This window comes from Microtus pennsylvanicus, chromosome 14, assembly GCF_037038515.1.
Source record: "Microtus pennsylvanicus isolate mMicPen1 chromosome 14, mMicPen1.hap1, whole genome shotgun sequence".
Classification (NCBI taxonomy): Eukaryota; Metazoa; Chordata; class Mammalia; order Rodentia; family Cricetidae; genus Microtus; species Microtus pennsylvanicus.
Genome location: NC_134592.1, coordinates 32,008,879 through 32,023,840, shown reverse-complemented (window position 1 = coordinate 32,023,840; position 14,962 = coordinate 32,008,879). Strand labels below are relative to the sequence as shown.

General features: G+C 53.7%; 1 protein-coding gene across 5 annotated transcripts in view; it reads left to right on the top strand.

The window, feature by feature from the left end:
* Papln (papilin, proteoglycan like sulfated glycoprotein) overlaps nt 1-14,962 on the top strand; it is a 38,793-nt gene that overhangs the window by 17,576 nt on the left and 6,255 nt on the right. For 3 of the 5 annotated variants that reach the window (XM_075948566.1, XM_075948565.1, XM_075948569.1), the window contains 13 exons: nt 393-473; nt 610-871; nt 1,774-1,894; nt 2,171-2,312; nt 3,389-3,860; nt 4,476-4,613; nt 4,840-4,964; nt 5,194-5,341; nt 5,814-5,951; nt 7,108-7,235; nt 7,336-7,444; nt 9,425-9,591; nt 12,913-14,959. In XM_075948566.1, the coding sequence (XP_075804681.1) occupies nt 393-473; nt 610-871; nt 1,774-1,894; nt 2,171-2,312; nt 3,389-3,860; nt 4,476-4,613; nt 4,840-4,964; nt 5,194-5,341; nt 5,814-5,951; nt 7,108-7,235; nt 7,336-7,444; nt 9,425-9,591; nt 12,913-13,088 (2,207 nt within the window). In that variant the 3' untranslated portion in view covers nt 13,089-14,959. Of the gene's footprint in view, nt 1-392; nt 474-609; nt 872-1,773; nt 1,895-2,170; nt 2,313-3,388; nt 3,861-4,475; nt 4,614-4,839; nt 4,965-5,193; nt 5,342-5,813; nt 5,952-7,107; nt 7,236-7,335; nt 7,445-9,424; nt 9,592-10,477; nt 10,585-12,912; nt 14,960-14,962 lie in introns of those variants that run through there. The other 2 variants (XM_075948567.1, XM_075948568.1) reach the window with 2 other exon arrangements.

The window sequence follows — 14,962 nt, the reverse complement described above, 5'->3', positions numbered from 1 at the left end:
ACGATTAGAAAAGACTATCAACTACTAAAAATCATGAAAATCCATTTTTTTTCTCTTTTGGGGGGCGCTGGGGCTCAAACCCTGGGCCTGGCTTATGCTGGGCAAGTGTCCTACCAGCTCACCTGCCGTGGCCCCCAAGTCATCTGGTCTAACAGGACAGCAAAGCTGGACAAGATGAAAAAAATTCAGACACGCAGAAAAGCTGAAAGAAGTCTTTGAGCCAGACGTGTTGCTACCTGCCTGGAATCCCTGCACCTGAGAGGCTGAGGCAGGGGGATTTTTGTGACTTCTCAGGCCGATACAGTTACAAAGTCTCTGGGGTTGGGACTTTTATCTCTGGTGTTGCTTTTCTCTGGTTCTGCCCTTCACACCCATTACTTGGTCCGCTACAGAGGTCCCTAGCATACAGGACTCACAGACCCGCCCCTCAGACCCCAGGATGCCTTTAGGCCCTCAAGTGTCCCCAGTCTCAGGTGAGAAGCTGGGTCCTGCCCCCGGGTGGCCTGGCAGTGGTCTAGAGGGAGTGGGGACCTAGGAAGGTGGTGGACTTGGGATGAGGGCAGGAGCAATGTGGGTGACCCACAGTGCTCTTTTCCCCCTTCTGATTAGATGCGAGAGACCAGCGATGGACTGCCCAGGAGCGACCCAGGGCCCAGAGTAACCCCAGGGAAGGCTCAGACCCCCACCAGTCAGCTGCAGGCCGTGTCCCCTCTCTGCAGCACCCTCCACACCGCTCACCCCTGAGGCCAAGCTCAGGTCCCCGTGACTGCAGACACAGCCCCCATGGATGCTGTCCTGATGGCCACACACCATCTCTTGGGCCGCAGTGGCAAGGCTGTCCCCTGGCTGGGGCCTTGTGTCTTCAGAGCAGGTGGGTTAGGGCAGTTATTCTTCCTCAGCAGACGAGAGAATCGCGGGGGGGGGGGGGACTGGGCAACGCTAGGCAGGGCCAACATGCCTGCTCAGGGCAGGTTTGCCCGGCTAGAAATTCCTGAAGTACCCTGACTGTGCCATTCTGGGTGGATGTGTGGGTTCTCTTCCTCTTGATGGGCTTCTAATGTGGCCAGCGTGTGGAGAAATAGCCCGAGGCCTGGAGTAGACCTGGAAGGTGAGTCCAGCTCTCGGGTCCATGCCAAGCTCAGTATGAAGCTGGCCACATCTCAAGTCTTCTACCAACACACTCCTTCAGTCCTGGAGGGAGGGGCTGAGTCACCCCATCCTGCCAAATGCCTGCTCCATTCTTCCGAGACCTCCCCTGTGCAGGCCCCCTGAGGGACTGCGCTGCACAGGTCTGGGATTTGAGGCCGGTGTCTTCCAGCTGTTTGCTGGGTGACTTGAGGCCAGTGACTTCATGGCTCTTGGCTTCCTCTTCTGAGAGTCAGGAGCAATGGCTGCTGCTGGAGGAGGTTGTGAGGGAGACTTCTCCCCCCTCCTCTTGCTTCAGAAACTCTAATTGACGGAAGATCAATTTTTTTTTTAATCTTTTCGGGAACTTCTGGGAACCCGACATTTGTACGAGCTTAGATGCATTCCGCTTTCTGGTTTTGGGATAGGAGGTGCACCATGCACCCTGGCAGCTGTTGGGTGGCAGTGGGACTGAGCAGAGCTTGGGGCACGGAGAACGGTATCGCTCTGCATAGGAACAGGCTCTCCCCAGACAGCTTCCTAAGTAAGTGGCCTCAGAGTCCCTTCCGCCCTGGGAGTTTAGGCCCCAGGATCCACGGAAGAGCTGGGCTGGGCTGGGCAGTGAGCGGGCTGTGTACTACTCTCTAGGTATGGATGCTGCCCGGATGGGGTGTCTGCAGCTGAGGGGCCCCAGCAGGCCGGCTGCACCAGGTCTCACGGCAGTGACAATACTGGGAACAGGCCAGGGTCCAGGGCAGTGGCTTCCAAGGTAAGTGGTTCCGGGGGCAGGAACACAGCTCAGGGCTACTGGGATCTTTGCAGCTTCAGCCTTGGGAAAGGGAGAACCCTACAGACCTGGTAACCTAGCTGTCCTTTCAAAGAGTGGGGCTTCAGGGGTGGCCTCTAATCTCCCCTGGGTGGGGCTCTCTACCTCTGACTCAGCTGTGTCTCTTTCCTTTTCCTGCCATACTTCCTCTGGACAGCCTAAGCCCCTGCTGAAAACAAGATTTATTCCTAATTTCCCTACCTCTGGCTTCCTCTTCAGGTCCCTGAGATCCACCACCAACCCCAGGCCCACGAGGGTGAACCCAGTGATTGTCGTGGCTCCCAGTTTGGCTGTTGCTATGACAATGTGGCTTCTGCAGCTGGTCCCCTGGGGGAAGGCTGTGTGGGTCAACCCAACTATGGTGAGAGGGTACCCCCTTCTCATCCTTACTGATGGGTAGACTCTGGAGTCTCACTGGGTCCTCATCCCCCACCCACAGCCAAAGACTTCATTGACTCATAGTTTCCCAATACCCGAGCATGCACAAGATAACCAGGGCAGAGGATTTTGGTGGGTCGTTCCTCTATCTATGATGTTTGTACTGGCCGGGGAGGGTTATATGTGGAGCGCCCAGTTGGTGGAGTGTTTGCCTAACATGAGCAAAACCCTGGGTACAATCTCCAGTGCCGCATAAGCCAGAGATGGTGGCGGAGGTCTGTAGTCCCAGTACTTGAGAGGTAGAGGCAGGACAGTTCACACCTTGTTCAAGGTTAGCCTGTGATAAATAAGATTCTGTCTCAAAAAAAAATGGAGATCACAAATAAAAACAAGTCCATCCTATGTCAGGGGCCAGGAAGGGCAAGGTGGGCAGTGCTGTGAGGCTTGCCCACGCCTGAGTTGGGGTGTGCCAGGAGTAGAAGCTGAGTTGTAGAGAGAAGGTGGGGGCTGGAGTAGGGGATTGATGGGTGGAGCTTCCAGGGTCTGTCATGGGAATACACACCTACAGTCTATAACAGGCTTGGAGGCCCAGGGCTCAGCAGAAGGCAGAAGGGTGGGTATCGGGACAGGCAGCCACAGCCACTTGGAACAACGAGAGACGGAGCAGGCTATCCACACTGGCCAGCAGGGCTGAGAGGGCAAGCAGGCTAGGGCTGGTACGTGGTCCTGGGGATGAGGGAGGGCGGATCTCCTGCTGGGCATACTCACAGTCCCTCAGGGAAGGTCACGGTGAAGTCCCAACTCTAGCCGGCCTGTGTGTGCATACCCAGAGGCCCAGGCTGGAAGGGAGGCGAGAGAGCTTGCTCAAGGTTGTTTCTTCCTGGGGACTCTAGTTGGGTACAGGTGAAGGTGTAAGCAAGTCCTGGGCTCCTAGGGGCGGCCAGAGGTCCTGGCAGGAGTGGAGCTGTACGCCATGAACCAGGACAGCTATAAGACTGAGGGGAGAGGGCGGTGTGACCACTGGCCACCTGGGTGACGTGTACCATCCTCAACCCACAGCCTACCCAGTGAGGTGTCTGCTGCCCAGTGCTCTTGGATCGTGTGGAGACTGGGCTGTCCGCTGGTACTTCGTGCCATCAGTGGGCCGGTGTAACCGCTTTTGGTATGGCGGCTGCCATGGCAATGCCAATAACTTTGCTTCGGAGCAGGAGTGCATGAATAGCTGCCGGGAGCACCCTGGGCCCCGCCATCCTGAAGCAGGCGCCTCTGGGCATCGTGTCCACATGAACGGTGGCCAGCGTGGTCCTGGAGGCCAGCAGGAACCTGATTGGCACAGGACAAGAGCCACAGTCCCGAGACTGCCCTCACCTTCTGGAAGCCCTTGGCGGAGAGAAGAGGAGCCAGGGCCTGGGGAGGCGCACCACCCCCCAGCCTATGGAAACCGACCTGGAGATCAGGACCTCCGGCTCAGAGTTCCTGGACTGGGTCGAGATGCTGGACCACCAGTGCCGCCCACACGCAGCTCCTACAGGTGAGGCCTGCTTCCCAGGTAAGGGCAATGGGTACCCAGGCCGGGGTTGAGCCCTAGACAGACAGCCCAGCCAGGTGGGTTTTGTTACCATCCCGCTACAGACAGGGATGCTGAGGTATCCGCTTGCAGATTCTCTCTATGCTTTAGCTACTGTACCCTGAGGTCTCTGTCTAGGTAGAAAAGCTGGCTAGAGCCTCAGTTTCTTGACCTGTGAAATGGCGGTAATATTTCATTCCTGGAATATATCATATTTTTTGATATGGGCTCTGGTATTTATCCCTCTTGTTCCATCATATTAACACAGGGTTTGGGGAATAAAGACTTAAGAAACCAAAGCACGTGCTGCTGGGCCCGAGTCTCTTGGTTGGCTCCCCACATGAGCTGACACGTGTGACCCTCCTCAGCCTCCCCCTACCCCCTCCTCAGCCTCCCCCTACCCCTTTGGGCTGCCTGCCTTGTTCTGCTGCACAGCTGCCCAAGGGGCAATGCCTGGGGGTGTGGCGGGGTTGGGAAGACAGAGTTGCCCATGGGACTCTAGCCCTGCAAATACCTACAGAAGACAGTTCCCTGGTGACCTGCTTCCAGGAGGCAGATCCATACCTCTCACCTCTCCAGGATCAGCTTGGCAGGCTCGGAGCCCTCCCTGGTCCAGGCATCTGTCGGGCAGGCGGTACAGCTCTTTTGCCCTGGCCACACCTCCCCGGAGTTGCAGACAGGGTGGCAGAAAGATGGCCAGACCCTCTTCTCTGATAGGTGGGTGTAACACCACAGTCCCCTCTTTGTGGAAGAAGGTGGGGAGCAGCAGCTACCTTCCATCTCCTGTGTGTGTGGTGTCCTCTCTTGGGGAGGCCCCTCTGGCATTCCCTGGGAGGCTCGGGGCTCCAAGGGCTGTGGGGCTGTTTGGTCTTCTTTGGTACCATGGGTGGCAGAGGACACAGAGCCCTCAGGAGCCCAGATATGTCTCTTCTCCCTCCATCAGGTACCAGTTCCAGCCAGATGGCTCCCTCATCATCAGCCCCTTGAGGCCAGAGGATGCTGGCACCTATAGCTGTGGCAGCCACAGACCAGGCCATGACCCCCAGAAAATCCAGCTTCGAGTAACAGGTCTCTGTCCTACCCCCTCTCCACCTCCCAGGGTCTCACAAGTCAGAGTGGGGCTGAGGGAGGGAGGCCTGACCCACCAGAGAAAGGCCCGGGTTCTTCCTTGGTCGCATCCTCCTGGGGCAGGGACAACACCCTCTTTTCTCCACTGGGCTTTGCTGGTCTCAGGGTCCTCTTTCATCCCCACCTCCCCAAAGCTCATACTTGCTTCTTTTGGCCTCACACATGACAGGGGGCGACACGCCAGTGTTGTCCGAGGCCCAGCCAAGGCAGTTCCCTCAGACCAGGCACCCAGACCCTGGCCATGGTCCTCGGGACTCTGGAGCAGAAGCTGGAGGCCCAGGGGTTTTCTCTTCCCCACACCTCAGGCCTGCCAGCAGGTAACAGCCAGCATGACCTAATGCTCTCTGAATAGGTCACAACACGTTCAGAGCCATCAGGGTCCATGGTCTCTATAGGCGATAAAGGAAAGTGTCTGCTGGGTGTGTTTTCACCAGCCAGTGCCCAGGGCTCAGAGAGGTGATAACTGGAAAAGCCTGGTGCCTTGAGCTGGCTTGGAGGGGTGGCTCCATCTCTGGGGATCTGGGGGCAGAGGGAGCATCTCCGGCAGATATGCAGGGCAGGAGAAGGTAGGCAGAGGGACACTGGGTGCGTTTAGTCAGCCACGGTAGCTGCCAGCCAAGCCTTTACTCTCCAGTCCTTAATAACAGAGTTGGTGTCCTAAACAGGACTAACGGATAATTTTAGGGATCCAACCCTGACCAGAAAGGGAGAAAGGGGCTCATGCAGAGGACTCTTATGGGGAGAAGTAGCAGCCAGGGCCCCTTAAGCTGAGTACAATTTATTTTCTAGGCTGCGTCTGGATCGGACTCAGCCTGGGGTGGTGGATGCCAGTCCTGGCCAGCGGATTCGGCTGACCTGCCGTGCTGAAGGCTTCCCAGCCCCCACCATCGAGTGGCAAAGAGATGGGCAGTTGGTCTCTTCTCCCAGGTTCATTCAGCCCCTCCCCTGCCCCCACCGTCCTGTCTCCAGCAACACATCTTATGGGGGCCAGAGCGGGACTCCAGGCTCTGGAGAAAGGGGGTTTGGAGCACAAGGCCTCTAGGCATTTCCAAAGTATGGCTGGCAGAACTGAGAGACCAGCCAAGGGGGGAGATGGATTCTGAACGCCCCAGATGGTCCCCATTGCTGGCATTTACTGACTTTGCATTGAGGCCTGTTCACTGTTGTGTAGCTGCAGGGGCCACGCTGAAGCGTGTGCTTCTTGTCAGCAGTTCACACACATGAGCTCAATGCCACGCAGCTCACCGTAGGGTCAGGGTTTGAGTCCACTTTGCATATGGCAAAAACTAGAAATCTAAGCCTTTAACTCCAGCACCTGGAGTGGGGGAGGTAGGTGGACTTCTATGAGTTAAGGGGGGGTCTGGTCTACAGAATTCTAGGACAGCCAGGGCCACACAGTGAGACTCTGTCTCAAAGTACAAACTAGAAATCTAATCTGAACTTATGTTGCACATCCATGTGCGCTTCTGTATATAGGCCAGAAGTCAACCTAAGATATCATTCTTAGGAACCGTCCACCTTGTTTCTTTGAGACAGGGTCTTCATTGGCCTGGAGCTTGACAAGCTGGTTGGCCAGCAAGCCCAGGAGTCCTCTCTGTTTCCCCAGTGCTGGGATTACAAGCATGCCCCACCACGCCTGCCTGTCTCCCCACCCCCTAAATGTGGATTCTGGGGGTTGAATTCGGTCTTCGTGTCTGCAAAGGCAGGCACTATACAAACTGCGACCTCCCTAGTCCCCTTCTTGTTTTTAACATTGGCATCACACGGTAGCTCAGGCGGCCTAATAGTCTCTATGTATACCAGGTTGGCATCAAACTCACGGCAATCCTTCTGCTTCCAGCTCCTGAGTGCTGGGATTACAGGCATGAGCCACCACACCTGGCCTCAAATACTTTTTAAGTCAGAAAACATAAAAAGCTTTGTTAGACTGAGTTTAAAAGCCAAGTCTTGTCAAGTGAGAGTGTTGGCCGCGGGCTGTGTGAGGGGCTGAGGCCTGCAGCTCTTTGGCCCACATTTTTGAACAGCAGGGGCCCTGCTCAGCCCCTCCGTGGGTCAAAGCCAACGGGCTCTGTTTGGTCCCCAGGCACCAGCTGCAGCCTGATGGCTCTCTTGTCATCAGCCGGGTGACTGTGGACGATGGTGGCTTCTACACTTGTGTTGCCTTTAATGGGCAGGACCGTGACCAGCGCTGGGTTCAGCTTCGAGTTCTGGGTAAAAAAAAAATAGTGCTGAGTGGGGGTGGACAATGGGCGGTCCAGTGGAGTGGGGGAGGGGTCTGTGTTAGCCACTGACAATGTCTTCTTGTGTGTAGGGGAGCTGACCATCACAGGCCTGCCTCCTTCGGTGACAGTGCCAGAGGGTGACACAGCCAGGCTTCTGTGTGTGGTGGCTGGAGAGAGTGTGAACATCAGGTGGTCCAGGTAAAGTGCTATTTTAGCCATACATGTTCCCATTGTCTCGTTCTGTCAGAAATGTCATTGTCACTACTATACCATCGTCCTCTGAGGCTGAAGCACCCTCATCCCACATCACGAAGCCCTAGAGGGCAGTTTCTACCAGCTGGGTGACACAATTTCCTTTTTTTGGGGGGGGGGTTTGAGACAGGGTTTCTCTCTGTAGCTCTGGCTGTCCTGGAACTTGCTCTGAAGACCACACTGGCCTTGAACTCACAGAGATCCGCCTGCTTCTGCCTCTAGAGGGCTGGGATTAAGGGTATATGCCACCATACCCAGCAACTACAGTTTCTTAATTTTAGCATCACTGAAATATTGGGCCAGTCAAGCTTGCTGTTTTAGGCCTGTTCATGGTAGATATTTAGCAGCATTTAGAACATCCACCTGCTAGGGCCAGTCACATCCTCCCTGCCCAGGTTAAAGTATTTCTAGACATGGCTCTGTCTCCTCCATGTTGAGAACCACAGGGATGCATGCAGCTTTGGAGACTTTTGGTGTCTTTCTTTTTTTCAAAGTTTACTTATGAGTGTTTTGCTTTCATGTATGTTTTATAAAACATGCGTTCCTGGTGCTGTGGAGGTCAGAAAGATGGATAGCTGTGAGTCACCATGTGGCTGCTGGAAACCGAACCGTGGTCCTCTGCAAGAGCATGTTCTTAGCTGCTGAGCCATCTCTCCACTGCAACTTCAGAGCCCGATTCCAGATCAGCTAGTGTATTTGAGTTCAGCAACTATCTTTTGTCTCTACGTCTTTAGAACATGTCAGAACCTATGTTAGTGTCTGGAGATCTGGGGGTCAGTGGAGATTTGGGGACCTCAGGGCACTATGAGCTGAGAGGTGGCCTTGGCCAGGTTTTCCCCCAAGTGCTGGTTATACACTGAAGAAAGTGAGGCTTTGGATCTGGGAGAGTCAAGGACAAGGCCAGGGAGGGTAAGAAGAGGGAAGGATGCTCTTGGGAGAAGCAACAAGAGGTCAAAGGCAAGTATTTCCTGAGGGGTGCCCTGCTGGCGAGGGATGGCAACAATGGAGTCCAGCTGCCACTTAGGTGTGGCTCTGATGCCAGGGGCTTCAGTGTTCAGTGTCTTCCTTCATAGCATGGTTGTACGGCTTGCTGTCTGTCCTGATAACTGCTCCAGAGAGGCCACCCAATCACCTCCCACCCCTCCTGGTCACATGATCTTCTTAAAACACTCCCTTCCCATGGCTTCCCTACTGTCCTCAGAGCTCTTACCTGGGACGCCTTTAGAGACACGCTCTTCCAGAAGAGAGGCCATTCTGTGCTGATACACTCTGGGTCTGGACTTTCCGGCTTCAGGTCTCACAGGCACCCCAGATCCAAATCGTCTCACTGGTCATTCTTTCCATCTGGGAAGGCACCAGTGAGCTAGAGAAGGCTGGCCCTAGAGCCACCGTCTCCGCCGCCCACATCTGCCCTCACCTGCATCTACTTCGGTGCTGTTATCTTCTCCACGTACACGAAGCACCAACTACCCCTGCTTTCTCTTCCAGGCCCCCGAGACCGTCCCTGCTCCTCTCGAGGCCTTCTAGCCACTCCCCCTGCCTCCTCTTAATCTGGCTGTGGCTTGTCTTCAAGGTCCCAAATCCCTAGTTTCCCCTTCTGTTGGCGGGCTCAACTGGCCCCTTTTTTGTGGAAAGCTCCCTTGAAGGTACATGTACCTCCTGACCACAGGGCCTGGCATTTGTCAGTGACAAACTGGAATGGATTCCTCTGTGGATCCAAGGCAAACTGGTAACTCCGTGCTCAGCTGTGTCACTTGGCTTTGGTAATGTCCTCCTACTAATTTAGTGTGCCTGTCCTCACTTCCCTGAGGGGAGAGAAGGCTGGCTCTGGAATAGCCTTGGCTACTATCTCCCTTATCTCCCAGGCCTCCCAGGGCCTGTCTCTGGAAGCCCTGGACGGCTCTCCCAGTGTCCTCTTCCCTCCAGGAATGGAATCCCAGTGCAGGCAGATGGCCACCGTGTACACCAGTCTCCAGATGGCACGCTGTTGATCCACAACCTGCGGCCCAGGGACGAGGGCTCTTACACATGCAGTGCCTACCGTGGGAGCCAGGCTGTGAGCCGCAGCACCGAGGTGAAGGTGGCCCTGCCAGGTAAGAGAGGCTTGTCCCTGGGTTTTGCTGTCCTGAAGGCCAGCTGAGCACTGCGGGTCACAGGCTCAGCGATCTCGTTCTCACCTGCGCTCATTTTCTAGCTTCTGGTATTGTAACTGGGGGCAGGTATTCGGTGTCACCGCAGAGTCCCACTTTGCTGGGGCTACTTCACTACCTAAGGCTGAGGTACAGATGTGGAGAAGGGTTCAGGATGGCACTGCAAATGCCTCAGAACCCTGCCATTCAGACGTGCCAGTCTAATGCTTTAAGACGGATGGACCCCTAAAATCTGTCCATTCTAATCAGGGTGGCAGACGGCACTGTGGGACTGGGGCTCAGTGCAGTTCTTGCCTAACATGCAAGGCCTTCGGCTCCATCCCTAGCAGTAAATACACACGTAAATAAAAGGCCTTATTCTTAAAAGGCACAGATGATTCTTTGACCAATGTTTGGTATAGTTTCCTTTCCAAATCACTATAGTCAAAATTTTTATATAAAAAATGGCTCTAGGATGGAAGAGTGCCTTTGATCATCTAGGCGTGTAACAAGAGGGCAGGGTCACCCTCATCCTTTATTCATGAGACAGGTACCCAGTGAGTTTCAGGGATGTTCCCACCATCCACACAGTAGATGTGTGGACAGCTGAGAACCAAACCCAGGGTTTTTTTTTTTGTTTTTTGTTTTTTTGACTCCTGGTTTTATTTCTTTCTTTCCTTTTGTAGTCCAGGCTGGCCTTGAATTTGCTAGGTAGCCAAGACTACTTTACTCTCCCAGGTGCATCTTAGAACTGGCATCTTAAAACTGTCTAAAGCTCCCACTCATGGGAGCTCTGTGTTGAAATGACAGGGCTGGAGCGGGAAGGGGCCACTCACTCTGCTCTCTGTAGGTCTTAGTGTGTCAGGGAGGGTCAGAGCAGCAGGTCAGAACCTCTCATCCAGCAGCCAACTCTCACAGACCTGAGGCAGATCCCGGAGAATGGTGCCTGGCACGGAGGTAACGGGGCACTGACTGCCTGGTCTGCATGAACACTCACGACAAGCAGAGTTCCAGTGCCAATATGGGAGGGCTGGGGTCAGTGCTGGCTGTCATTCTGGCTGTGAGGCTGAGCATGGGAACTGGCCAGAGCTTGAAGGTGTATGTTGAAATGTTGCTTTGCAAGACTGACTCTCACTCTGGGACCCCAGGACCCAGCCCAGTTCTCTGCAACCTGGGGAACTCAGATAGCTGGTGTGCCTATGTGAACAACAGCACCGTGGTGAGAACATCATATTCCACCTCTGATGGTCCTAGAGAATCCATCCCATCTATACACTAGCCAAACGAGCAACACCGAGAATGTAGACTCCTATGGTGGGCGATCGTTATGAGGACTGAGGAATCCTAGCACGCGGCTTACATAGCAGGATTACCAGTTTGAGTGCAGTGTGAGCAACATCCCTGTGTTAAAACAAAAGCCCAACAAAACCCACCTCAAAAGCAGCCCAAGGGGATCCGGACATTCACATTTGTGACCAGCTGTAGATGTGTCTACTGTGAGGGAGGCCAGATGATAATGGAAGTTTGACAATGGAGGCTAGTGGGGTTTTAGTGACGTGAAGCCACTACGCTGAACTTCCTGACCCCACTCATGGCTACAGCGAGGCCTCCTTTCTCTTGTCCTCTGCTGGATATTGCAGCCTTTACTTATTTTAGAAGCATCTCTCCAGAATTCCTACCTGTCTGGATGCCTTCCATTGACCAGCCTGCATATAGATGCTCTCGTTAGCTGGTTTTCTGATAGTCACAGAGTGACTATCTCATGCTGCCCAAGTCACGGCTTGGCGGCACTGGAGTTAGTGTTAGCATGGGGTGGGCTTAGGCTTCTAGCACATTAGAGTAAAACCAGAATTGTTTTGCCTATGAGGGCTGAATGAAGAGCAGGAAATACTGTGAATTGGAAGGCAGTCTGGCACCCGTTCTGTCCCTGCCTCATTTTTTGAGGAAGGCTCTGCTGTGGGGTCAAGACAGCAGTAAGCACTCAATTTCTGCCATGGTTATCGCATGTTCTGGGTGCTGTCGTGAGTGGCTTCTGTATGTTATAGACAAGCACTTTACACTCTACTACCAAACTATACTGCTAGGCCTCTTTTTGGTATTTTTAGTTTGAGATAGGGTCTCCCTGAGTTGCCTCGGCTGGCCTTGAAGCCGTGGTCTGCCTCAACCTCCCAAGTAGAGACTGCAGGCCTGTGCCACCAGGCCCAGCTGTTTTAAGTCCTTAGAACACCCCTCTGAGGCAGACACTATTTCCTCTCCACTTCACAGAAAAGGAAGCAGAGGCCCCTAGAGCTCAAGAAATGTGCCCAAGAGAACTCGGTAGGGAAGGGACAGTCTGCTGTGATAGGTCAGAGCTGCAATGGCTGGGAGTTGTGATGAAAGCAAACTCGGTAGGGAAGGGACAGTCTGCTGTGATAGGTCAGAGCTGCAACTGCTGGGAGTTGGAATCAAAGTTCCAGATTTTGAAAAATAAGTGTGCACACGCGGGTTTGCTACCATGCTCCGGTTATGTTGGTAAGAAGGCCAAACCTTTCTAAGGCCACTCAGCTTGTCTGGTTTTTCATGGGGTCTTCTGAAGGAGCAGGGAAATGAAGACACTCAGCCCTGTATGGCTGGCTGTGGGGACAGCGGGGACAGCGCAGCACAGATCCTGCGGAGAGCATAACTAGGACACAGCAGTAGAATAGATCTGAGTGACAAACTCCGAGGAAGGGTGAGGTGGCACACGGGCTGTGCTATCGGCCACGGCTAACAGGGCTTTGAAGAGTCATTGCGTTCTCTGGTGGAAAGCAGGAAAGATGGAGCTAGGAGATGGGTGAGCTGGGGAGGCTGGAGGACTCAGCAGCACCAGGGAAAACGAAAGCTCTCGCTGACTTCCAGCTTTCCTAGGTCTGACCCTATCTATCTATCTATCTATCTATCTATCTATCTATCTATCTATCTATCTTTCCTTCCTTCCTTCCTTCCTTCCTTCCTTCCTTCCTTCCTTCCTTCCTTCCTTCCTTCCTTCCTTCCTTCCTTCCTTCCAATCCGGGCCAACAGAGCTGTCACGTGGCTCTTTGGCTTTGGACAGTGAGGGCAGATCTGTCTGATGATCCAGGCAGTAAGGGGGAGTCTGGGAAAGGCTGTGCACTGGGCTGAGACCGCAGACAGGCAACACAGGAGGACCACTAGTGAGGCCAGCAAGGAGCCGAAGCCATAATCCCTTCTTGCTGATCAAGTATGTGTGGAGCAGGTGAGAAGCTGTGGCAGGGGAGCTGCCTCAGCCCTTTCTCTCTTGTTCCGCAGCACCAGTCGCTCAGTCCAGGGACCTGGGCAGGGAGTGCATCGACCAGCCGGAGCTGGCCAACTGTGCCTTGATCCTGCAGGCCCAGCTCTGTGGCAATGAATATTACTCCAGCTTCTGCTGTGCCAGCTGTTCTCGCTTCCAGCCAAATGCTCAGCCTGACTGGCAGCAGGGATGAAGGCTAGGCTGTGGCGCCAGTTCCGGATAGTTTGCTGGGGAGAAGGGATGGTAAGACATGGCTTGCAAAGGAGTCACCCCTCAGATACTGGCCCTCTCAGGAAGCCAGGGGTAAGCCCCAGCAGCTGCCAGTGGCAGCCTCCCCCTGTAGTGCTCAGCAGAGTCTGTGTATGACGTCAGGCTGCTGAGAAGAAGACTCCACCTGTACAGAACTCCTTTACACCTTCTCTTTAGAGTTCCTGCTGCGGTAAGGATCCTTTATCGGAAATGCTCGGGACCAAAGTGTTGTAAACTTTTAAATATTTGCAGACTTTACTAGTTGAGCATCCCTAATCTAAAAATCTGAACTGCTCGGAAGTCGGAAACACCCAAATGCCATGTCAGCCTGCGGAAACGTCTAGAAGTATGCTTGATTTTGAGTGAGGGATGCTCAATTTGTACAGAGGATCCACTCACCACACTACAGAACAAGCTAGGTAGGAAGCACGTGACAGTAGCAGTAGTGGTAACTGCTCAGTATTCTATGCTAGAACCCAAATTCCCTGGGTCAGACGGTGAGCTGTCTTCCTGGGTAGTGGCACAGCTGGCTTCAATACTATCACTGTATGGAGTTCACAGTGATATTTGGGAAAGTTCTCAGCAAGGTGGAATACAATCATACGGCCTCACTTTAGGGATGTGGGGTGAAAAAGCCAGATAGATTGTAATCTGAGTGTGAAGATGTTGGGAAAGAACTAGGCTGCAGAGCGTGCCCTGAGGGGGCACACAGTTCACTGGCCTGCTCTGGGCAGCAAAGAGCAGCCATGCTTCCTTCAGTGGGAATCTGTGGAGCAGAGTGTTGCTAGAGCAGTGAGAACTATGCTGCAAACAGCAGCCGGGGGCTGGTGAGATGGCTCAGTGTTAAAACATTCACTGCCAGGCCTGATGACCTGAGTATGACCTGGAACCCACACTGGGAATGGTGGTGCATACCTATAATCCCAATGCCTGGGAGGCTGAAGCAGGAATGCCCCAGTGTGAGCCAGCCTGGGCCACAGAGTGAAACCCTGTCTCTAAAAAACCCCAAACCCACAAAACCCAGCATTAACAGGATCGAGGGTGCAATGTCACGACCGGGGAAGTGGTTTTTATCTGGGATGCAGGAAGGGATCCTTTATCTTTTAGAACCTCTGATTTCTTAACGCTCAAGGAAGAGGTCTGCACTTAGTGAGCTTCCAAGGCTTTCCCACTTTAACTCCTAGACTCTCCTAGAAGACTATTTAGTATCAAAGCTCTGACATCTGCTGGAAAACAAGGCTGCATGTAGAAGCGGTATCTCAGGTCATCTTGCTTAGAAAGGAGAGAGCTGTCTGCAGGTACAAGCAGGAAGCTTGAGCAGCAACAGTAAGTGCTCTAGGTCCTTACCCTGCTAACCAGAGTGTAACAAACCAGCACAAACACTCCTCAAGATTTGAAGCACAGCTTGGTCCCTCCCACTAAAATTTTGATTTAATTGGGCTGGTGAGTAGTCTGGTAGTATAGGTATTTGTGTGCATGCGCATTCACGGTGGGAGATCTCAGACATGCTGAGTTCACATTCCACTAAGCAGTACCTCAGGGAATTCCAATGTACAGCCAAAGCTGAGAAGCAGTGCTGTCAGGCAGTGGTGGTGCACTGAGAGGCAGAGGTAGGTGGATCTGTGAGTTCGAAGCCAGCCAGGACTATGTAGTGAGACCCTTGCACCCCATGACTAAAAGTCCCAGTTTCTGTTGCAGACCTACTCTGAGCATCACAGCCGCTGATGCGCCCACGACAGCTAAGGACTATACTAGTCCCAAACTAGAAACTGGCAGTAGAGAGGAATAAAAACAACTAGAGGTTCACTTGCAAATAAG